Source organism: Patella vulgata, chromosome 5 (assembly GCF_932274485.2).
Source record: "Patella vulgata chromosome 5, xgPatVulg1.2, whole genome shotgun sequence".
NCBI classification, from domain to species: Eukaryota; Metazoa; Mollusca; class Gastropoda; family Patellidae; genus Patella; species Patella vulgata.
This window is the reverse complement of record NC_065883.2, coordinates 769,925-794,326: the sequence shown is the minus strand read 5'-3', so window position 1 is coordinate 794,326 and position 24,402 is coordinate 769,925. Positions and strand designations below refer to the sequence as shown.

Sequence of the window (24,402 nt, the reverse complement as noted above, 5' to 3'; positions counted from 1 at the left end):
ATTGTTTACAAATGGCCGCCTCCACTGGAAAACAAAAATGATATCCTCAAATGAATTTCGCACAAGATTCTCGGTTAGATTATGTACTACTGTTTTTGAAAACAGGCAACACCCTCTTCATCTTCTCATTTCATCGGAAGATGCTTCAGTTGTAGGCATAGAGGACAAGACAGCTATTAGTGGCATAATTACTGTTTGTAATGACGAATCCAGCAATAAAATCGAAAGCAGACCGACTTCACCTTCATCGGCATCAGTTAGATCACTACTTAACAGATCTATCTCATCTGATAGATGCGCCAGTACTTCATCTTCAGACAGAGAAATATTTGTGCAGTTGTGTGTGATTGAAAGCGTTGAGTTGATGCCTAACCAAAATAGTTTTACTGGTAGGCACATGAGCACAAGTGGAAACATTAAAGACCTACAGTTAATGTGTTCCGACTCATTCCAAGATCATTATGACATACTGGAAACTTCTGAACTTTATTTTCGACAAGTGAATTTATTTCCATTGCAGAAAATCATTTTTTCTGTCAATGATCGGGATGCGTTTGAGTGGCTTCAGAAGGTGAAATTTAGCATGGGTTTATTGGTCGAAGTGTGCGAAAATGATATTTTGGTATCTAAGGGAGATGTTTTCTTGTCCCCTTATCCTGAGGTGTTTCTAAACGATCCCGATTTTCAGAGTAATTGGTTTTTTAAGATGCAAGTGCTTGAATGTCTTCCGTTGCAGCACGGTAAAATGGGAATCAACACGCAGATAATTCTATGTTACGAAGACAATTTCTTACCCCCAGCTAATTGTAGAATGCATAACATTTCACCCAGTAAAAACATTTTTATTTCGGATTTCTGTAATTCGATAAGATTTGCAGACAATGCGGATGTAAAAAGTGATGAGGGATCAAAAGATAAAACAGATGCTCCTCCAAAATATGTCTTTAACGCTAGTTTTGTCGAAAATCATGGTGCATGGAGGGATATATTGGATGGTTACGATCCGAAAGATTCTTTCGATGTACACAGTGTCATAGGCATATCAAGGTCCCTGATGGTAAAATATGGGTTTTTCGATGGTAGCATGTTGAAGATATCAGTTGTACCCGAAGACGAACCCCATCTACAACAGTCCCCGAAACACCAGTTGTCCTTAGAAAGTGACACCCTTGAACCAACAAGTGGAATAAAGCGGAGAGAAAAATTAGTCATGGTGAAAAGTTTGACGACTTCTTTAAAAAATCATAAAACTGTGTATGTGTCCCCGGTGGTGTTGTTCAACCTTCAACCTGGACCTGTCCTTGTGGAAAAATTTCAACTTTTAGCTGAGGTATTCTTTAATGACATTTTAAAAAATACAAATGTGATCATAATCATGAACCAAGCTGTCCTCTTGGAATTGTATATCCAAAAATAGAAGTTTGTCAGTCAATGTATACATGACTTATTTGTCAAGTTTCATGTGGATAAGGGGGGTTGGATGGCCGAATGGTTAGCATGTGCGGGCTGTATCATAAGGTCTGCCATTGAGTCAACTGGTGTGCTTTCGAATCCCCAGTTGTACGTGACAAGGAGTAGGGTCGTCTGTCTAACCTAGTGGGTTTTCTCCTAAAACCCCTGGTTTCTTCTCACTGCTAAAGACCCCTTCGCACAAGCGAACTATTGAAATAAAACTGAACCATATTAGTCCCGAAATGACCTAGTTTGTATCAGGTGGACTTAAACTCTCTCTCTCTCTCTCTCTCTCTCTCTCTCTCTCTCTCTCCATGTGGATAATACACAAAATGTCAGAGCCTTAGGATTACATATGTTTAAGAGTGTAGCCTCAAGAACAAGATTACCCAGTTTACGTAAAACCAATGTTTTTTCATTGAAACAAAATAAAATACCAATCCATACAAGGTACCAAGTCAAAATGTTGTAAATGTTTCGCCTGAAGAGAATTGAATTTGTGTGTAGAAAGTGCACAGAGCATACTTTAAGTATAGAATTTGACGCTATACAAATGTTTATATTATTATTATTCTTTTGTCAAGAGTCTCATCAGAAATCATTTATACATTATTTTTTTACCTACAGAAATTGATAGATCTACCATTAGAGAGTGATGTTGATGAAGGTTGTCAATCACTGAGTTCATCATGGAGTATCGGTTTACCAATAGCCAAGAAAGTTGAAATCAGCTTAATTAACTCCCCTTATTACAGTCCTCAAACATTCTACTCACAGGCTATCAAAAAATATTTTACAACACCAAGGTAACTAAAATTATAAATGCTTGGTAGCTTTAACAGATTTTGAAAGGGACATGACATGTGGTTTAACATTCTATTTCTCTGCATCAACAGGGTTATGAAAGACTTTCGGACGGGGTTTCCCCTTGTCATTGGTGCAGGACGGGTGGTCTGACAAGGACAGCTGTTTAGTTGTTCGGATGTGACAAAAAAAAAACAAGATCCCATGTATACATTGGCGTGCACGTAAAAGATCCCTTGGCAGTTGGAATTTGATATAAGAGTAGGTCATAGTGCCACTGCCTTGGAAAAATTTTCCTCATAGCACACTGTATGGCATATGCCTGTCTTCATTAGCCCAGTTCGGAGCAAAACAGTAGGACGTTAAACCCCATTTCATTTCATTTCATTTCATTATGGAATACAGGGATATGCCCATACTCCTCACAGTGTATTGTTTGATTAGACCTAATCCTACTCAAACACTGCCCTACTCACTTTAAATTTCTGTCCCAAATTATGACTGGTTAACAGTCCGATCAACAACCATTACATAACAACGTAACAAAATCAATCGGGATTAACCAGAGCTCTAAATAAGTTACCATAATGTGTCCGGTAACAGATTTTGAAAGTGAAATCTTGGAGACTTTGCTTAGGCGTGGGAGTTTCCACCTATGGTTTACGTTTCTCATGAGATTTGAAGAATCTTATTGAATTTCAGTGATGTCATAAAATAACTTAAAGAGTTATTCACCTTAATCACTTTGTAGAATCTTGTGAACCATCTAACAACACATATTGTTATCTGATCTGCTTGAAATTTATATGCATTGTTTTCCATAATTAGTGCAACAAAGTATCTAATTTCAATAATATTGGTTAATTAATTCTATAGTATTTAAAGACTCTATGCATGGTTTTATGAGGCTATAGATTCCCTTGAAAACAGTTAAGGTTCAATCTATACTAATATTTGTGACTGTCGTTTGTCTGTCTGTATGTCTGTCTGTCTGTTCGGGGTTGACGGCTACACTAGGTCTGCCCCGAGTCTGAAATTTGGGGTATAGGGGTAGCTCGGACTGGGGAGTAACATAGGCCAGGTGGCGTTAGTCTACCACTTCAGGTTTCGGGGTTATGACCCCCGAGCAAAGTCGGGCATTCTTCTAGTCTCTTATAAATATAAGTCCAAAATCAGTTCATTTCCGTTCAATATTTACAACAGATGGCTGCCATCTTGATTTGTCATGAACCAAAGTGATGGGCCTGTTTTAAATCCCAAGATTGGAGATTATATAGTGTTCATATTTTGGTTTTGTTGTGGGAGATTAGATGAAAAACTGGCAGTTCTCACTATAATAGTTAAAAACTAGAATGTAGGGAATATGCTGAAAATTTCAGTCAAATTGCTCCACTTTGAACCAAGATATTAGCAATTGATTTTTAGGCCTAGCCTCGATCATCATAACTAAAGTCAGTACGATAAAAAACATTGTCTCGATTAGCCATTTTTGGATTTATTTGCCAATGAGCGTTGAACAGCAGATCGGATTCAAATCCAGTAAAAATCCGACACATAAGATGACACCAAGAGTTGATTATAGTCTGGATAAGTTAATTGATATCTAATTAATAATTTAGGTAACATTTTAGGCCTAAAGAAGGACCTACAATTGGCAGATTTAGCTCTTGCATAATGCATGTTTATTAATTAAATGTTAAATAATCAATCTTGAGTATGTGGATAAAAAGAGAGAGAGAGAGAGAGAGAGAAATGGGGTTTAACATCCACTTGACACAAACTAGGTCATTTTGGAACTAAAATATTATGGTTTAATTTTATTTCAATAATTTGCTTGCGCGCAGGGGTCTTTATCAGTGGGAGGAAACCGGAGGACCCGGAGAAAACCCACGAGGTTGGACAGGCGACCCTACTCCTTGTCACGTAAAACTGGGGGTTTGAAACCACACCAGTTGACTCAATGACAGGCTTTATGATACAGCGCGCCCGTGCTAACCATTCGGCCATCCAACCCCCCCATGTGGATAAAGAGGTGAGAAAATTGATATTTTCATAAAAATACAAATCATGCATAATTACTTTAAATAATGTTTTTATGTTTTATTATTCAGATTGATCAGCTTAGGGGATGTTTTTTCTGTGAAAAGTTCAGACGATCCAGAATTTTGGCAAAGTATGGCGATGGATACAGGAGTTCGATTTCCAATAATCTTCTTCAAAGTAATAAGAATTGAATCCTCGGTACCCAGATCGGTGTCACATATTGTGGATTCTAAGAAAACAATGCTACTTCAGGTAATTATTCAAAATCCAGGATCGTATAATTTATTTTATTCAATGCTGCTCTTTCAGTATTGCTAGGTTCCCACTATCACGAGTTGCGCTACGATTGAAATCGTGGAGTAATCGTAGTGATACTATCGGGTCTTATTATATATCAAGGTCAGTCGTAGCAATCCTGTTGATTGTATCGAAACGTATCCAAACATATATGCACGTACCAGATCGTGGACTCAGTAGGGACAATCATAACGTTACACATCGCACGACAGTGGGAACGTAGCATAAATATTATTATCCAATGCAATGAAATGAACCTGACTAATGAAGATGGATATATGTCATGCAGTTTGCTGTGATGGATATTTTACTCGGACTTTTATTTCCCCCAGGGGGGTTGGATGGCTGTATGGTTAGCACGCATGGGTTTTCTCCGGGTCCTCCGGTTTCCTCCCACTGCTAAAGACCCCTACGCGCAAGCGAATTATTGAAATAAAATTAAAACCATATGTTAGTCCCGAAATGACCTAGTTTGTGTCCAGTGGACGTTAAACCCCATTTCTCTCTCTCTCTTATTTCCCCCAACTGTTTGTCGAATTCCAACAGTCAAGAGTTTTATGTGGATTCCAATATTTTTCCTCCCATCCGATCAATTAGGTGCTGTTACTTGCCGTCCATCCTGCCCTACTGATGATGAGTAGACCGCACTGACAACTCCCGAGGAAGATAGGAACTGAACACTTCCAGGTCAATGAATCAGTGCTCCTCTATTACCACACAATGAGTTGTTAGAGATTTGTAGACCTCCTGGCTAGTCACTATGACGACTGCTTTTAACCCTTTAGACACCGACACCCTGAATGACATTTGGACGATATACTAGCCTCGCACGGTAAAAATGGCCCCAATTTTTTTTTTAATATTATGAACCCTTAGAACCTGAGCGGCTGCCGGTACTCCAGACAAGGGGCATCTAAGCTGTTTTTTTGGCAGCTCGGGCCCAAAAGGTTAAGAACTGAATAGAGAGAGACAAATTGGGTTTAGCACCCACTAGACACAAACTAGGTAATAAAAAACCAACATGAGGTTGGACATGCGACCCTAAACCTTGTTATGTAAAAGCTTGAATCCATGCCACGTTAGACCACTCAACTACCCCCACTCACCCCAAAAAGAATTCAATAGATGATATAGTATTTTGTGTAATATTATTTTGTGCTTAGGCTGACCTTAAAAATATCTTTGTTTCACCAAACCCGACCCACAATCGAGGAGAAGGGTCGGTAGGTCGGGTTTTTTTTCAGATTTTTTTTTTTAAGAGCTAATTTGACAGCTTGATAATTTTCCGGGTGCAAACATTCGTCTTCTTTTATAGGCAAACAAATCAATGACATCGGGATTTTTCTTGATGCACGACTCGCACACAAATTGCGACAAACTCACGTTTGAAACTCCCTCAACACGTTTTTAACGATCGTGTGGGTTGTGCCTTTATTTTTCTCGAAAAACGGATATTGAAAATATCGTCGTCATGTTTAAAACGACGCCCCACAGACATAGAGGCAGAATCATTTCGTGGGAATGGACGTGCTTTCGTCTGCAACCATTTTGTTGAGAAGCGACACCTATGACGCTTTCGTCTTGATCAACCAGTTTCAATAATGAATCAAACCATAGCCATAGTAAAGGGAAATAACTCTCGTGATATATTTCAGGTTGACACACAAAATAAAATAAAAAGATCGCGGAAAAGTGCAATAAAATAATTTAAGTCGGGGGTGGTTTTAGTTAGTCGGTCGCGTTAGGCGAAACAAAGATATTTTTAAGGTCAGCCTTATCTATCTTTAAATTACGACATTTTGTTTTGTTTATTTTTGCAGAAAGGATCCATTCACAGCTATGTTCCAAAAATCTCCTTTTTCTATCTTTCAAACAAAGACAGTCCGTACTGGCATAGATTATATTGTCCTGGGTTAAACAATTATGTCACCAAGTTAGAATCACTTGTGTTACCGTTTATTACACAAAGGTAAGTTATACAGCTAACAATTATATAATTTATAATATGGGTGAAAGTTATATACATAGCTAAGTTATAATACAGGTGAAAGTTATATACAGGTGAAAGTTACTGAATTTTGGCAGAATTTAGAGATGTTATATTACCCTGTTTTGCTACCTTCATATTGGGTCTAGTAACTAGTCTCTGCTTCAACTATTTCCTCACTCCTGAACTTTTGTACATTTTCTATACAGAACTAAGCTGAACAGTCAAACTTTTTATTGAAATTATTTGTGATTTTTTCCTGAATTTTGGCACAATTTTATGTCTGAAAAGTTTTTGTGAAATTGTTCTTTTTCAGGCCTTGTAATGGTTCTAGAATAACGGTATTACCTACGATATTATTGTCTGGTCCTGTTGGCTGCGGTAAAATGACCGTCATAGAATGTGCTACTTTACGTCTTAGTCTGCACATGCAACAGGTAAGGTTCGATTCCTGCTGATATCACAGTTGGCATGATTGAATGAATAGTTCTCCCAACAGGTAAGGTTTGATTCCTGCTGACATCACAGTTGGCATGATTGAATGAATAGTTCTCCCAACAGGTAAGGTTCGATTCCTGCTGATATCACAGTTGGCATGATTGAATGAATAGTTCTCCCAACAGGTAAGGTTCGATTCCTGCTGATATCACAGTTGGCATGATTGAATGAATTGTTCTCCCAACAGGTAAGGCTAGATTCCTGCTGATATCACAGTTAACATGATTGAATAGTTCTCCCAAATATTCTGGTTTAATGAACATGTTTTTCTACCTGCAGGTGAATTGTCATGATTTAATTGGTGAGACAGCGGCAGCAACAGAATCTAGAATTAAGAACTGTTTTCTGACAGGTAGGCATCATTTATTAATCTGTAGGTGTCACAGAATTATTGTCTAATTTTAACAACCATACAGTACATGAATTATAGATTTTTGTGTTATTAGAAAATGAAAATGAAATGGGGTTTAACGTTCTACTGTTCTGCTCCTATACAGCTCACTTTTATATCGAATTCCAGCTGTCAAGTGCTTTTACATGTACGCAAATTGGTACACAGGTCCTTGATTTTTTGTCCCATCCAAATGACTATATGTTATCGCTCCTGCCAGACCCTCTGTCCTGTATCACTGACAAGGCGGAACCACACTGGAAAATCCCGATGAACTTTCTCAGCCAACACCGACCTCCAGGTCAGCATACCAACGTCTTACTGAGCCATCATCACATCCCCCTTGTGTTATTACAGAAAATTGGGTTTTGTTCACTCATGACTCATGTAGTATCAGATTTATAATATTTGTGTTTATAAATCTTTGTCTATCTTGTGTAACCATGGTTAGTTGGTAAGTATGGCGCTGGATCATGGTGAGTTGGTAAGCATGGCGCAGGGTAACCATGGTGAGTTGGTAAGTATGGCACTGGATAATCATGGTGAGTTGGTAAGTATGGTGCTGGGTAACCATGGTGAGTTGGTAAGTATGGCGCTGATTAACCATGGTTAGTTGGTAAGTATGGTGCTGGGTAACCATGGTTAGTTGGTAAGTATGGTGCTGGGTAACCATGGTGAGTTGGTAAGTATAGTGCTGGGTAACCATGGATAGTTGGTAACTATGGCACTGAGTAACCATGGTGAGTTGGTAAGTTTGACGCTGGCTCACTAGTCCGGGCCAGTTTCACCTTGTCAGTGTTACAGAAAGGAGGGTGTCTAATTGTTCTTCTGGGCTTACCATTATACAGGTCACAATTCTATGGAATACAATTACTGCTTATTAGTGAGCGACGTTTCGACTAGGCTTCTCTAGTCATGAAAAGAGGTATCTCTGGTTGGTCAGCATTAACTAAGTATTGTTGTGTACATGTATATATTGTCTTGTTATATTTTCATATTTTATCATAGCTTGATAATGACTAGAGAAGCCTAGTTGAAACATCGCTCACTAATAAGCAGTAATTGTATTCCGTACAACTGTCACCTGTATATTCCAATTCAATTACTAAATGCCATTGAAACAATTTAATCCGGCTTACCACTGTCAGCACATATTAAATAAAAATTTCTATCATAGTACACTGTGCCTTTTGTTGAGGCAGAATAGTTCTATGTTAAACTGCTTTTATTTTTTAAAGAACAATAAAGTATCCTGTCTAATTTCAACAATATTGTTTAATTAATTCTAGAACAAAAATAAAAATGTTTGGGGTGCCCAAGTTTAGATTTGTCGTTGATTGCATGAAATTATGTGTAATTCAACATGGCTTCTGAGGGGGCTAATATAGTATGATTTAATTTTATACTTTATTTAACTTATTTGTTTTTATAGCAAGTGTGTTTTCACCATGTGTACTGGTATTAAAGAATATTCATGCCTTAGGAAAAGAGAGAGGTGGACAAATTGAAGGTTAGTGATTTCAGATTTTACATCCACAGATTATTATTTAAAGAACAACTGTTTTATTTAAACAACACAGCTGTTTATTTTACACAAAGTAAAGTCCAACTGGAGTAAAAAAATAGGCCTGCCGATCATAATCTTACTAGTCCATGTTCAGAACCTTCAATCTTTGTGACTGTACTATCACTCTTACAGCCTGATCACCACTTGTTACGACAATAAATAGACATAACTTGTATAATATATCTGGACAAAACAGTGAGCATGGACTATCAGCATGGTCTGAAAATATTCTGATTGATTGTAGAAAATTTGAGGATTATGACCATGTAAGTAATGTCTGATTGTAGAATATTTGAGTATTATGACTATGTAAACGATGTCCTGTTGTAGAATATTTGAGGGTTATGACCATGTAAAGTTATTTTGTTGCTAATTGTATTGAGTCAGGTAGCTCTGAATATTTTTAAAAAATTTTGTTTTTATAAATATTTCAGATCCTAGAGTTATTAGTGGTTTCCACAACAGTATTAAACAAATAGCCTTCGAAAAAACAGAATATCCATTGGTTGTCATAGCAACCACCAATAATCTACGAGCTGTTTCCGAAGATATGAATGATGTGTTTCTACACGATATTATCATGGAGGTAGTAAAATAGTAGTTGTGATTCATGTTTGTAAAAAAGAAGAAAAAATCCTCTGAACAGGGACTAAAAAATTGTATAATACCAGAGTGATAATATTGTTTTTATACACCCACATGCAAGCAAGCTCATATATTTTCAACCTATCTGTCAGTTTTTACATCTAAAAAATATTATAATAAAATCATTATGTCCTGATCCAACCCGATTGGGTTTTCTGTAGGTCCTTTGGTTTCCTCTCACAGCTAATGACCCCTACGTGATTTTGTTGGCATCGTTTTTTCTTGACAGTCATGCAGGACAGAGGCCCTGGCAAGGAACAGTTATTTGGATGGAGCGAAAAACATCAAATAGATTATTCAACTCATTGATTGATCACAAATTTAGGAAAATGAGGTTTAACATTTACCTTTCTTGCCCGAACAGCAACGTGATTGCCTACTCTTATTTCAAATTTCAATTCTTAAGGGTTCTTTTATGTGCACACCAATGTGTACACAGGACTTCAGTTTTTTATCCCATCCCAATGACTAAACACTGTCCTTGTCAGAACCTTCGTCCTGCACCACTGACAAGGGGAACCTCGGCCAACATCTTATAGTTTCAAGCCAGCGTTTTACTCACCCAGCCATCGTCACTCCCTTAATGATAATAATAATTTGTGCTTTTGGTTTCGTTTGATATTGAATTCCATAACTTGGTAGCACCAACTGCGAAAGATCTATCTCTTGATCAAACCAATGAGAATAAATGATTGTCTACGATATTTCGATCAGGAAAATAGTCTATTGGGTTGGGTGGCCAAATGGTTAACACGCGGGATATCTCTTGGTCCCCCGGTTTCCTCCCACTGCTAAAGACCTGTATGCGCAAGCAAATTATTGAAATCAAATTGAACCATATGTTAGTCCCAAAATGACCTAGTTTGGGTTGAGTGGACTTAACCGTCTCTCTCTTGATTTTAGGGTCTGATTGATAGATTAGATATTATAGATGTTATGATGTATTTTAGGGTCTGATTAATAGATTAGATATTATAGATGTTATAATGTATTTTAGGGTCTGATTAATAGATTAGATATTATAGATGTTATGATGTATTTTAGGGTCTGATTGATAGATTAGATATTATAGATGTTATGATGTATTTTAGGGTCCGAGTGAAAGTGACAGATTTGATATTATTGAAGCTTTAGTTGATGATGAACCAATAGAAGCTGATCTTTCAATAAAACATCTGGCTCAGAGAACAGCTGTAAGTATTGTTATCACAGTCTATCTCGCTCAGAGAACAGCTGTAAGTATTCTTGTTACCACAGGCTGTCCTAATGGTGGGAAAAATCTGTCAGTAACCCTAGGCTGTCCTAGGCAACAGTCATACATACTGGGTTTTCTAAAGGTGCAGACAGGTGCAGACAGGTGTAAGTAATGTTACCTCAGTTTAGCACTTGATCCATGTGATTTACTTGTGACTAGCTGCATTTAATGTTGTCACCTGATTACAAGGCATACTTAATTTTGTCACTCCAATCTGTCCTAGTGATTGAGTACAGACATAGTGTGTTCGGTTGAGTTCTTGTCGTCCGCAACACAGAACTGTGGGTACGCTGATTGGTTAAACATGATGTCATAAATCAATGACAACTTGTATAACCCGTGACGTAGCCTCCGACAACAACCAGTCAGATCTTCGTGTAGTGGAGGCCATCGAAAGTATAAAACCAATATAGATCTATATTTTAATCCTTCTGTGTATTTTTCAGGGATTTGTTTTAGGAGATTTAGTCTGTCTCGTAGCCCATGCTAGAAGAGAAGCGTATTCCAGCACTCTCAATATCAAGTTAGTCAAAAACATTTTCCAAGCTGGGAGATATTTTATTGTTGATATTTTGATTTTGTTTTTTTGATTAAATTTGAGTACATTTAAGTTAATTAGGCCGTCAAAAATTTGAAATTTTTCTAAACATACTAAATGATGTGTAGAGTCTTTAATGTTTAATTAATAAAACAAAACCCAAATATTGACGATAAATAATCACCTGAATTGAATTGGTTCATCAAAATATTTTATTGACAAGATCTTTCATTTCTCAAATAGCCATCTTATTTACAAATGTTACCACTTCCATTCAAAAAACTTAAACTCGGCAGTCATTTTTCTTTTCAAGTAAAAAAGAATTTGGCAACCAACTATTTTTTTATTTTTTTTAAAAACAAAAGATCGTTTGGGATTTATAGTTACATGTCAGTTTTAATTGTATCTTTCTTTCTGGTTTTTTTTTCAGTGGTAATGTAAATTTATCTCAAGATGAAGAAGAAGATTTAGTTTCAGCTGGTGTTATTTTACAACAAAAACATTTCGAAGCTGCTCTAGATAAATTACAGACAGCTCATTCTGATGCTATAGGTGCTCCAAAGGTAAGACCACTCATTCTGATGCTATAGGTGCTCCAAAGGTAAGACAGCTCAGCTTCAATGATTCAGATTCTATTGGTCATCCAAAGATAAAGATAGCCCGTTCTGACGCTATAGGTGCCGCTAAGATAAGACAGCCCGTTCTAATACTATAGGTGTTTGAAAGGTAAGACCACTCATTCTGATGCAATAGGGTCCCCAAAGTAAGGACCACTCATTCTGATCTAATAGGTGCTCGAAAGGTAAGACAGCTCATTCGGATGCTAAGTGCTCCAAATGAAATGAAATGAAATGGAGTTTAACGTCCTACAGTGTGCTATGAGGGCAGTTTTGCTCAGACAGTGGCACTACAGTCTACTCTTATATCGAATTCCAACTGTCAAGGGATCTTTTACGTGCACGCCAATGTGTACACAGGACCTTGATTTTTCGTCTTTGTCAGGCCCTCTTTCCTGCATCTCTGACAAGGGGGAACCACGCTGGAAATTAAGTGCTCCAAAGGTAGATTCATATAGCAGTATATTATTGTATCAAGTCTGTCCACCATTTTACTCAAGATTATACATAATATGATAGATTTTGGGGGAGATTACTGAGATTGTAGTTCCAAGGAGGGGAAGTTTTTGAGTCTTTTTTTAGTCTTTAAGAAGGAATTATAAAGAGCTAGAAATTGATATTTCCCGAGTTATTGCCCCTGCCTATATTAATATTTTCTAGTAAAGAAAGAGCATCTTTTTTGTGATGATCATATATTTTATATATTTATAGATACCAAATGTAACGTGGGATGATGTAGGTGGATTAAGTAGTGTAAAATCAGATATATTAGATACGGTACAATTACCGTTACAACATCCAGAATTACTGGCTGCTGGACTCAAACGATCTGGTCGGTTTCATTTCATACTCTTCATTTATTCTATGTATTCTAAGGTATTAATATTTGACTTACTTAGTCAAAAAGTATTAATAATAGTGGTCTGAAGCCTTCTTTAGTTAAAATGAGTTACCTCCCTTGATACAAATCTGTAATGTTAGAATTAGAAGTATTCTGGGAAAGAGTGATATGGTTGTTTAATGTCATCCTGATGTCTTACATCCCTGAATGCCACAATTCAAGATCAGTCAATTATCGGTTACACAATTAGTATCAGACAATGCTTGTGTTATCTACCAATCTGATTACAATACAGATCTATATTTCGCTTCGTATTATTATACTTTCGATGGCCTACACTACATGAAGATCTGACAAGTTATAGCCATAGGTCACGTCAGGGGTAATACAAGGGGCTTTTGATGCTATGACGTTAGACATTGATTAACTAATCAGTGTTGATGTTTCTAGAGGGTTACCCACAGTTGTGCACCTCACGCCAAAAATCTACCGTAACAGATGGTTTCATTGGCTAATCCCTCACATCATCCAGAACGTGTGTTATATAACAACTCTTTTAGATATTAGTGTAGTAAAGAAAAGTAAAACAAAATAGGATTGTATTATCTACTCACGTCAATATTTACCAATAATTAACCATACATTATACAAGAGGTAAATCTGTCTATTGCAGGTCTTTCTTTAGGCCTGAAATGTTATCTAAATTATTAATTAGACATTAATTAACCTATCCAAACCATAATCAACTCTAGATGGCATCGCTAGCCTGCGATCTTTAGTGGATTGTGAGCCGAGTTACTGCATAACTTTGATTCACGGTTTAACAATTAAATGGATAATCGAGACTATGCTGTTTATCGTACTGACTTTAGTAATGATGACCAAGGCTAGGCGGAAATTCAATCGCTTTGTTCTCGGTTCATAGTGGATCAATTTGAATGAAATTTTCAGCAAATTGCCTTTACATTATCTAGTTTTTAACTATTATAGTGAGAGAGGCCAACTCTTTATCGAATCTCCCATAATGTATCTTTAACCATTTTTACCGATATTTTGACTCAAGGGAGGTAAATTCATACTGTTACCAACTTAATTATTATTTCCTTTTACTATAACCATATTTGGTATGATGAATTGTAGGTGTATTATTATATGGACCACCTGGAACAGGTAAAACTCTATTAGCTAAAGCTGTAGCCACAGAATGTTCTTTAAATTTTCTCAGGTTAGTACACCATAATTTTACTCGTATGTCATGATTTAATTTCACGTCTGTGTATTCAAAAGTTGTTCATTGTGTATTGTATGTCACTGGCTTATGAACCAGGAGGTCCTAGATGCGTTCGCTCCGTATTTTGGCCAAGTTAGGTTTTCTGGGATTACACAGCTAGTTTTCTCCTTTCCAATGGTACAGGATGTAGAATCAAGTAAAAGCGCAAATTACCCAGTTCTTCGGTTTGGACCCAAAAAAAACCTGAGGCCCTGTATACAGTTTATAAGGGAACTAGGCATCAATCAAAAAAGGGGAAAATTGGCTAATCGACCCTTGTATATGGTCATTGGTCAGCTACATTAATTTCTGACAGATCTGTAAAACAAAGAAATTAGACATCAAAGGTTGGTGGGGGGGTTGGATAGCTGAATGGTTAGCGTGCACGATCTGTATCAAAAAGCCTGTCATTGAGTCAACTGGCGTGGTTTCGAATCCCCGGTTGTACGTGACAAGGAGTAGGGTCGCCTGTCCAACCTCGTGGGGTTTTCTCTGGGTCCTCCGGTTTCCTCCCACTGCTAAAGACACCTACACGCAAGCGAATTATTGAAATAAAAAAGTAAACCGTATGTTAGTCCCGAAATGACCTAGTTCATGTTGAATGGACGTTAAACCCCATTTCTCTCTCTCTCTCTCTCTCTCAAAGGTTGGTATTTTTTAATGAAATATAATTTATTTATTGTTGTCTTTTTTCAGTGTGAAAGGACCAGAACTGATCAATATGTATGTTGGACAAAGTGAAGAAAATATTCGAGAAGGTAAAATATAATAGTGATTGCCACATGTAAGAAACGGATGTAATTTCTATCAAATATCTTTGGTATATTAGGTACAACAAGTTGACTTTCAGAGTGATGTAGCGGGTTGGATGATTAGTGGTTTAATATGTGCACAAGAAATCACAAGGTTTGTCATTGTGACAAGGAGTACGGGGTGTGCACAACTCAGAACACTTAAAATTCCAGGAGTAATTTACCAGATTCCAGGAGTCCCTGTATAGAATTCTACATCATAATGTATTTTTTTTACGCTTGAAGGACATTTACTGAGACAAACTCGTGAACTTTTGAAGAAACATTAGAAGACTACATTCAGTTTTATATCTTAAAATATATAGCGAAACCACAAATGTTAATTTTTCCAAGAGTTTTAAGGAGTAATCTTTTTTCGGGATTTTCCAGTACTGGAAATCACATTTTCCTTTTCCAGTATTATCAAGGAGTGTGCAAACCTTGGAGTAGGTTCACATGGCCAACCTTGTGGCTTTTATAAGGTTCCTCCAGTTTCCTCTCACTACTAAAGACCCGTACAGGAAATCTAAATACAGGAAATTATTATTAGATTATTTCTTTATTTTGCTAGTTTTTAAGCGAGCTAGAAGTGCTACACCTTGTGTGATATTTTTTGATGAACTTGATTCTCTGGCACCTAATCGAGGTAAAAGTGCTGATTCTGGTGGTGTTATGGACAGGTAAGATAAATATTTAATCTGAAGAATGCATAAAGCTTAGAAATGAAATAAAATGGAGTTTAACGTCCTACTGTTCTGCACCAACTGGGCTAATGAAGACGGGGGATACACCATACAGTGTGCTATGTGGGAAATTTTGCCTGATCAGTGACACTACTCTTATATCGTAATTCCAACTGGCCTACTCTTATAACAAAGAGATCTTAAGTGCTTGCCAAAATTGACTTGGGACCTCGGTTTTTAGTTTCATTCAAACAACTATACATTATCCCTTGCCGGACAATCTGTCCTGCGCCGCTGACAAGAAGGAAAATCCAGATGGACTTTCTTTGCAAACAAAGTGATCGAACATAGGACCCCCATTTTAGTGAGCCAGCATGGCTCCCTATAAAACTTAGAAACAAACGATTAATGAATAATAACATCCAGCTACATATGTTCAAAGTGTGTTTGCGTACAGACTCTCGGAGTCATTTTTCAAAAGTTATTTGAACATTTGATTCCTGGATAGGTTTTGATGCATTGCTAGCTGATTTCTATATTATGGGGAGCAACTCCTTTGGATGAAACTTATCTTGGGCGCTTCCCTGCAAAAGACATTAGCTGAATGAAACGGAATCGAATAGACCTCCAGATCAATCTCGCGTCACCTATCTGTGGTAGACTAAGCCTATTATTTGGCTTTTCTAGCAAGTTTCTCAGGAAACACTTGTCTGCGATATCACCCAAGGTGAAAGCGGACATTAGGCCTTAAGAAACAAACAAACGAATATTATTTTTAGACTGGAGGCTAGTCTAGACAAACGAATGATTAATTTTTATATGAATATTTTAGAGTTGTATCACAATTATTAGCTGAATTAGATGGTCTGGGTAAATCTTGTGATGTCTTTGTGATAGGAGCTACAAATAGACCAGATCTTTTAGACCCTGCATTATTACGACCTGGAAGGTGAGTACTCGTATTGCATTTTTACAGAAAAATATAAAAAGTTTTCTCCTGGACCTCCCACAGCTAAGGTCTCTCTCTCTCTCTCTCTCTCTCTCTCTCTCTCTCTTTCTGCATTGATATCTTGGTTTTCTTTATTAAATATTAAATAATCAATTTGAGTGGATAAAGCCATGAGAAATAAAATATTGTCTGAAAAATGACGATGAACGAATGTAAATGGTGATTGTGTTAATTTTTTTTAAATTTTAGATTTGATAAACTTTTATACCTGGGAATCAGTGAAGACAGACCATCACAATTGAAGATTTTAAAAGCTCTAACAAGAAAGTAAGTGTTTATTTCTATAAATTTTAAAAGCTCTAACTAGAAAGTAAGTGTTTGTTTCTATATAATTTCTAATTATAGATGTTGAGAGCTGTGGTAAGGGTAAGGGAACTGGATTCTAGACTGAAATGTCCAAGGTTGGAATCTGGGTGTGGTTCTGAGAAGGAGCTTTGGATATTTTAGCCCTGTTGCCACTGCAAAGCTGCCATATTATGCGTTGCATTATCATTCGGATGGGACAAAAACCCAGGTTCACCTATTGGTGTGCATGTAAAAGAAGTCTTAATAGTTGAAAGTCGATCAACAGTAGACAGAAACACTACAGTTATTCCAAATTTGATTTTGATTCCCCGCTTTTACGTGACAAAAAGTAAGTTTTCTCCGGGTCCTCCGGACTCCTCCCACTGCTAAAACTAAAATTGAACCATATGTTATTCCCGAAATGACCTAGTTTTTGTCAAATGGACCTTATAATCAATTTCTCAATCTGCCTACTCCAAATATCTCCTGTCTATATATATAATAGCCATTAAAACAATATAACCACATGTCAGTCTCAAAATGACCAAATTGTTTTCCTTTAAAGTAAATATTGAGATCACGTCACAGGTTTATCTTGGTTAATTTGTGGTGCAGGAAGGAGGGCCTAGTGAGGGGTAGGGTCTAGTAGATTGAGGTGCAGGAAGGAGGGCCTAGCATGGAGTAGCGTCTAGTAGGTTGGATTTTACGGAACAAAATGGTTCCCATTTACATGCTAACATCCACGTAAAAGAATAGCCCTGTTGATTTTAAAGAAGAGTATCACACTGCTGTTCGGGCAAAATTTCTCTCATAGCATGACCTATGCATTTCTCTTATATCACATGTACTGCATGGCATATACATGTCTTTAGAAGTCCAGATGACGCAGAAACACCATTTCATTTCTTTTCTTGTCCATTTCCTAGTTTCTTGTTTGTTAATAGATTATTTTGTTATTTCAATATTTCAGGTTTCATATAGCGAAAGCTTGTAATATGGAGAATATTGTTTCACAATGTCCCTGGAATATGACCGGTGCTGATTTTTATGCGTTGAGTTCCGATGCCATGTTGAATGCTCTGAAAAGGAAAATTCAACTGTTAGAAGATGGTATGTTTGGTTGATTCTAATCTTCAACACATCTGTTTCCCACTTCAGTTCTATCTGTTGCCCATATCGCTAATGTTTGGGACCTAGAAATTGACCCAAATGGGTCGCAACGTATATAATAATGTAATCTGATTGTATATAAACTGATATACATTCAATTGTTTCCGTTTTGACTCTTAATTTCAAATCAGTTACGTCCAGCGAAATACGGCAGGAGTCTCAACCGAATGGCAATTTCTAGCGTCTGGTTATTCCAGTCTATTGTGCATGCTCTCCAGATAAGATATGGCGTCACAGTTTGACTTGAGTTGTTGAATATGTCTAGCCTCGTTCTTTCTGGTCACTTGTTACAAATGACACTGAAACGCACTATGGTAAAATGTTTATTTTGTCTTAAATATTGGATATCAGAAGCCTACCTTTTCCCGGTAAGATTACAACACCAATGTTGATTTGACAAATAATTTGTGTTTTCAACCTGTAAGACTTTAGACAAATAATGTTAAATAATTTTGTTTTTCTGAATTGATTTTAATTTAGATCTAAATTGTATGATTAATTTTGTTTTTAAAAAAAAGAACAAAAAAGTGTGAGAATTATTTTCATGGACATCAAAAAATATCTGACATCATTGATTAGAAGCTCCATAAAAAATATTTCTATGAGACACGTAATCTCGCTTGGGTGAGATTTGGTAAGTTGACACACGCATTACCAGTTTTGCCCAGTGTATTGGGTTCCGGTCTGAATTGTTTTTTAATCAACAGTCTGTGGGTGACAGTTTTAATTACTCCCCTGTGTTACTGGAAAAGAGCTTTGCTCAAACACAGCGTTTTGCGCGATGCTTTAGAGCTTCGCTCTATATTATGTGTGGGTTGTGTCGATACTTCACAGCCTCAAGGTCAGATTTTTGGGTACCTGAACCTAAGCCTGTCCAACATTAAATAGGCCTGTCCCGTACAACTGTCAGCAGAGGGATGTATTGATAGAAGTCTTATAATTAGCCAAAATATCTCATACAATTTTCACTTAATCAAATAAACCAACAAAATAAAATCAAATAAAAAATTTAGTACGGTAGACTATCCCAAAATTTTATTTTTATTGATATGTTTAATTTATATTTTAGGTAAAACCGTTAATAAAAGTGATATTATTGTACAAGAACAAGATTTTATCAATGCATTAAAGACGTTAATACCATCAGTATCAGATGCTGAACTAACCAGATATAAAACAATTAGAGACAAGTTCGAAGTTCCTACATAAATATTTTATTAAACTGTGGAATATTAATCATAAAACGATGTAACAGAGACAAGTTCGAAGTTCCTACCTAAATATTTAATTAAACTGTGAAATAATAATCATAGAACGATGTACCAGTGACACATTTGAAGTTCCTATCTAGTGTTTGATTGTTTCAATAAACTGTGATGTAATGATATATGAGAGAGACAGAGGGAGAGAGACAGAGGGAGAGAGAGAGAGAGAGAGGGAGAGAGAGAGAGAGAGAGAGAGAGAGAGAGAGAGTTCGGGACTAACATATTGTTCAAATTTATTCCAATAATTCGCTTGCAGATAGGGGTCTTTAGCAGTAGGAGGACCCGGAAAAAACCCATGTGTATGGACAGGCAACCCTACTCCTTGTCACGAAAAACCCGGGGAATCGAAACCACGCCAGTTGACTCACAGACAGACCTTATGATACAACGCGCAGGTGCTAACCTTTCGGCCATCCCTTCCGATGATTATAGGATGGGGTAACAAAGACTATTGGTACGCAGGCTATAAGCTGGTTGGTTTTGCGGTTTATGGTCAGCGCTCTTTTAGTTATCAAGCACCTGTTTTATGGAATAATCTACCATTTGTACATCTCTATATTCTTTTAAAAAACAACTTAAAACACATTTATTTAATTAGGCTTTTAACTGACTCTGTATACAATCGTTAACATGTCCATAATCTTGTTGTTTATTTATGATTATATTGTCACTGAACATGTTATATGAAAGGGCGCACTATAAATATGTTGTAATAATAATAATAATAATGGTTTTCTGCACCAGCCAGCTAGAATAGAAAATACAAATCTGCTTTAAAGATACCTTCCCACATACAAACTGAGTGATTTCATGATATATTAGGACTATAAACATATTCAAACTAATTAATCTATCAAAATTTTGCTTTAAATCCTTGTATTCGTGAGGGAATACCCCTGCTATAAAAAAATCTATTAAAAGAGGTCATAGAAATTGAGATGAAATATAGAAATATGCTGTATGTGCTGTGTATTAGGATGGGTTCTAGAACATCTGATACCACTAGTGAAAGATGTCATGCTATTGACAGGGATATTCGCGCATATTGGATCGTAACTTCCTGGATTATGGCCCCTGATTATATGAACGTCAACGGCTCTTATTTTTTTAGCTTGTTCTCTGTCCATCTCTTGCAAAATGTGAGCGTATCTTACATTGTAACCACTTGTTATATTATGTAAAACTGTTTCTTGCTTTCAATAAGAAATTGGACATACTGTCTACTCAATGCATAACACGAGACGACTTCTCACATAGTGAACAAATTTCTATTGTGCTTTGTAATGTTTGATTGCATGTATTTTAAAATGATTGTATTAAAAATAAGTTTGCTTTTAGTTACTGATCCTAGCAGGGCTTGTTGTTTCCTGTACTCATAGGCTTACGGGCTCGATAACAGTAAGGGTAGCAGAACTCGAAATGCCCCAAAAAAATTTGGGTGTACAGACAGCGGCGCCGATCTTCCTCGAGAGGCGAAGAAGCGTAGCTCACCTTGTATTGTACACCCGCCCCCCCCCCCCCCGGAAAATTTTTGAATATTTGACGGCTGCAAACACAATTTCCTGCTATTTCAGGTCTAATATAGCCTAATTAAGATGGCTGACTCGAATTCTAATCAAAAGATCAATCGTTTTCAGTCCACGGAGACGGGACCGTTCGGAGAAAATTTTGAAAATTTAACAGCCGCATACTCGTTTTCCGGCTATTCCAGCAACTTCAATTTGGTCCAATATAGCCTACCTGGCTGACCCGAATTCCAAACAACCAATCAATCGTCACAGGGTATGTGGGGGGGGGGGGGCTCTCCCTCCCGGAGAAAATTTTGAAAATCTAACCACCGCAAATTCATTTTCTGCTATTCTAGCCCGTGTAAGCAACTCCAAAAATATCCAATGGTTTTGTAACCGAAATCCCATCCAATCAGACTGTCGCAGCTGCATTTACAAATAATAATCGATGCTCGAAAAATGTCGCACAAAGTAGAGTGGCTCCAGACAATATGTTTTAATCCATAGTCAACTCAGTACAAATTTGTGGTATTCAATTAAAAGAAAAGTAAAATTAGTGTTATATTAGGGCTCGTTGACAGTTAGGGAAGAAAAACTAGAAATGCCCGAAAAAATTTCAGGTTTACAGACAGCAGCACCGGTTTTCTTCGAGAGGTGAAGAAGCAGAACTGACCTTGAATGGACCCCCGAAGAAAATTTTGGAATATTTGACGGCCGCAAACGCGTTTTACTGCTATTCTAGCCCGTAAAATTAGTGTTTTATTAGATTTCGGGCACTTTATTTTGCCAAGTAGATGAAATAAAAAAATTTTTTCACTTTACCCTTCTGCCCGAAAAGTCAGCTTGCCCGAAAGTTAGGGGGGCAGCTGCCGCCCCCCTGGCTCGTACGCCTATGCTTGTACTGTTTATATATGAAATCCATATAGAAATATTGGGATAATACCCCAAAAATATCTTGCAAAATATGTCATAAATTAACTGACTGAAAGCCCTGCTGTTTTGATCATGTGATATTTATAATTAAACCACCAAGTACGTCCCTACTGTATTGTTATACAGTCTGTACGACTGTCTGTCCATTCACATTTTGTTTGTTGACCCTCTACAGGTCACAATTGATCCGATTTTGACGAAACTTGAAATGTAAGTTTATATCCAAAAGATCTTGGTTCCTTTCGATATTGGCATGTATCGGACCCTAACTTCATGGTTATGGCCCCTGATTGTACGAAAAATCAAGTTTTTAGCATGTGGACACTTTAGATGTCCCAATCTTTATCCGATTTTGATGAAACTTAACATGTATGTTTATAACCCAAAGATCTTGGTTCCTTGCAAGTTTAGCTTGTTCTCTGTCCATGACTTGTAAAATGTGGGTGTATCTTGCATGGCAACCGCTTGTTATATTAAGTGTAAGCCCTACTGTATATAGGCTTTATTATTAACCCTGTCCCGAGTTCACAAAGCATTCTTAGAATTAAGTTAAGAATTTACTCAAAATTGTTCACTTTATTTTAACCAAAATATAGCACTTTATAAAACTTTTATTGTTTTAATGTATCAAATACATCAATAAGAAACTATGTGCAAAGTTTTGTGTTTCTGGATCAAAGATATTTCTTATAAACAGTGATTGAAGTTGAGTAAATTCTTAAAGTAAGCTTTAAAATGCTTTGTGAACTTGGGCCCCTACTACTGTATAGTTTGTTATGGTTATTGTACTTTAACTACTCAGTGTATTTTGTTACATTAATAAATCAATATGGAAATCAATTTATTTAAAATTTTTCTCCACAGCACCTGACACATGCAGTTAACGAGGGTTAGAGCTCATTTAGTGCCTACTGTAGGCCTATAGGCTATAATAAACTTGAATATGGCGCTGACTCAGTAACCAGGATGTTTTGGGTTCAATTCCATACTAAACTTATGCTGTCTGTCTACAATTTGCTCTCTTGGGAACAGACTGTCAGCTAGTTGGTTGACATTTTAAGTCCTAAATCAACGATTTTAGTTGAAAACATTAAACATACATTATGCAAGAGCAAAATCGGCCTATTGTAGGTCTTTCTTTAGACCCAAAATGTTATAAAAACTATTAGACATTAATTAGCTTATACAAACCATAATCAACTCTCGATGGTAAGGCTAGCCTGTGATATTTGTTGGATTATAGTTCGAATTGCTGCAAAACTTTCCCTTGTTGATTAACGATTAAATGGATAATCGAGACTATTAGTATTGTCTTACCGACTTCAGTAATGATGATCGAGGCTAAGCGGAACTTTGACTCGCTTAGTTCTCGGTTCATAGTGGATCAATTTGACTGAAATTTTCAGCAAATTGACTTTACAGTATGTAGTTTTTAACTATTATAGTGAGAATTGCCAACTCGTTATCTAATCTCCCATAATGTATCTTTAAGTATGCTTTGAGAATTTTGAGAAGTATTTATTCCATTTAATAAAATTGAAAAGGTTTATCAAGTCTTTTTGAGTATGATAGAAGTGAAACGGAGAACGGCATTACAAAATAGGATACCAAGTTTTGGAAATGGCGGCTATTCAGGGCAGAGAGAGAGAGAGAAATGGGGTTTAAGTCCACTAGACACAAACTAGGTCATTTCGGGACTAACATATGGTTTAATTTTATTTCAATAATTCGCTTGATCGTAGGGGTCTTTAGCAGTGGGAGGAAACTGGAGGACCCGGAAAAAACCCACGAGGTTGGACAGGTGACCCTACTCCTTGTCACGTACATGTACACTATTCAGGTTTGTGGGTATTTTGCTGCCTGGCTACTGTGTATATATTTACATATATCTTGATATCCAATCCAGTTGTTAGTTTATTATGTAGAATACCGGTGCCATGGAAATTCATCTTTCTAAAGAATTGCCTGGACATATCCCCCCCCCCCCTCTACACCCCTAGTCTATAGGCAAAAGACTGACGTTCGTATTTATTTTTTCTGACATATTTATGTTATCGTTATATTTTTACTTGAATGAAAGCAGCCCCTTAGCCAGCCTGTTTGTAATAGACAGCAGTCAGGAATCATCATGGTGGAGTATTGATTTGAGAATGTGGCACCCGGCACCCAGTCTCATATTATTGTTTATGTTCTGACATCTATCTGTCATATATTTTGTTCTGACTTGCCCAATGGCCGACTGTCGTGATCTCCCTGTCTTGTCACTATGTTCATTGTTCAGAGTTTGCCAGAGACCCATTTTTCCCCAAAATTGTGAAATAGTGGCTTTTTTTCGATGAAATTATTATATAGGTAGTTGATATTAGAAATGTTTCCATAACATAAAACCCGAAATATTATTTCTGGTTCACTGGTAACGGTCTTGTTAGTTGTCCAATATTTTCTTCGGGCCCCCGTGTCTCACTCAACCAGCTCGATTGACATGAATTGCGAACTGCAATGGCAATATATCATCGGGCCCGGATTGGCAGTGTGACCACCTTCCCACTGGGC

General features: G+C 37.0%; 1 protein-coding gene across 1 annotated transcript; it reads left to right on the top strand.

The window, feature by feature from the left end:
- The first annotated feature begins 11 nt into the window (after nucleotides 1-11).
- On the top strand, nucleotides 12-23,396 carry LOC126822729 (peroxisomal ATPase PEX6). Its single transcript, XM_050551754.2, has 19 exons — nucleotides 12-1,330; nucleotides 2,080-2,258; nucleotides 4,368-4,551; nucleotides 6,417-6,565; nucleotides 6,900-7,020; nucleotides 7,361-7,433; nucleotides 8,905-8,982; nucleotides 9,474-9,625; nucleotides 10,776-10,877; nucleotides 11,386-11,462; nucleotides 11,908-12,040; nucleotides 12,806-12,926; nucleotides 14,076-14,160; nucleotides 14,902-14,963; nucleotides 15,568-15,676; nucleotides 16,512-16,628; nucleotides 16,878-16,955; nucleotides 17,944-18,083; nucleotides 19,213-23,396. The coding sequence occupies exons 1-19, from the start codon at nucleotides 38-40 to the stop codon at nucleotides 19,350-19,352; spliced, it is 3,393 nt and encodes a 1,130-aa protein (XP_050407711.2). The 5' UTR covers nucleotides 12-37; the 3' UTR covers nucleotides 19,353-23,396.
- Nucleotides 23,397-24,402: the final 1,006 nt, after the last annotated feature.

What these genes read in the sequence shown, in the direction of transcription:
- LOC126822729 (XM_050551754.2), top strand. Translation starts at nt 38, where the DNA reads ATGATATCCTCAAATGAATTTCGCACAAGATTCTCGGTTAGATTATGT. An exon ending in GAGAGGTGGACAAATTGAAG is followed by an intron (nt 8,983 to 9,473) that starts GTTAGTGATTTC and finishes TAAATATTTCAG; the next exon opens with ATCCTAGAGTTATTAGTGGT. An exon ending in TCTGGTGGTGTTATGGACAG is followed by an intron (nt 15,677 to 16,511) that starts GTAAGATAAATA and finishes TGAATATTTTAG; the next exon opens with AGTTGTATCACAATTATTAG.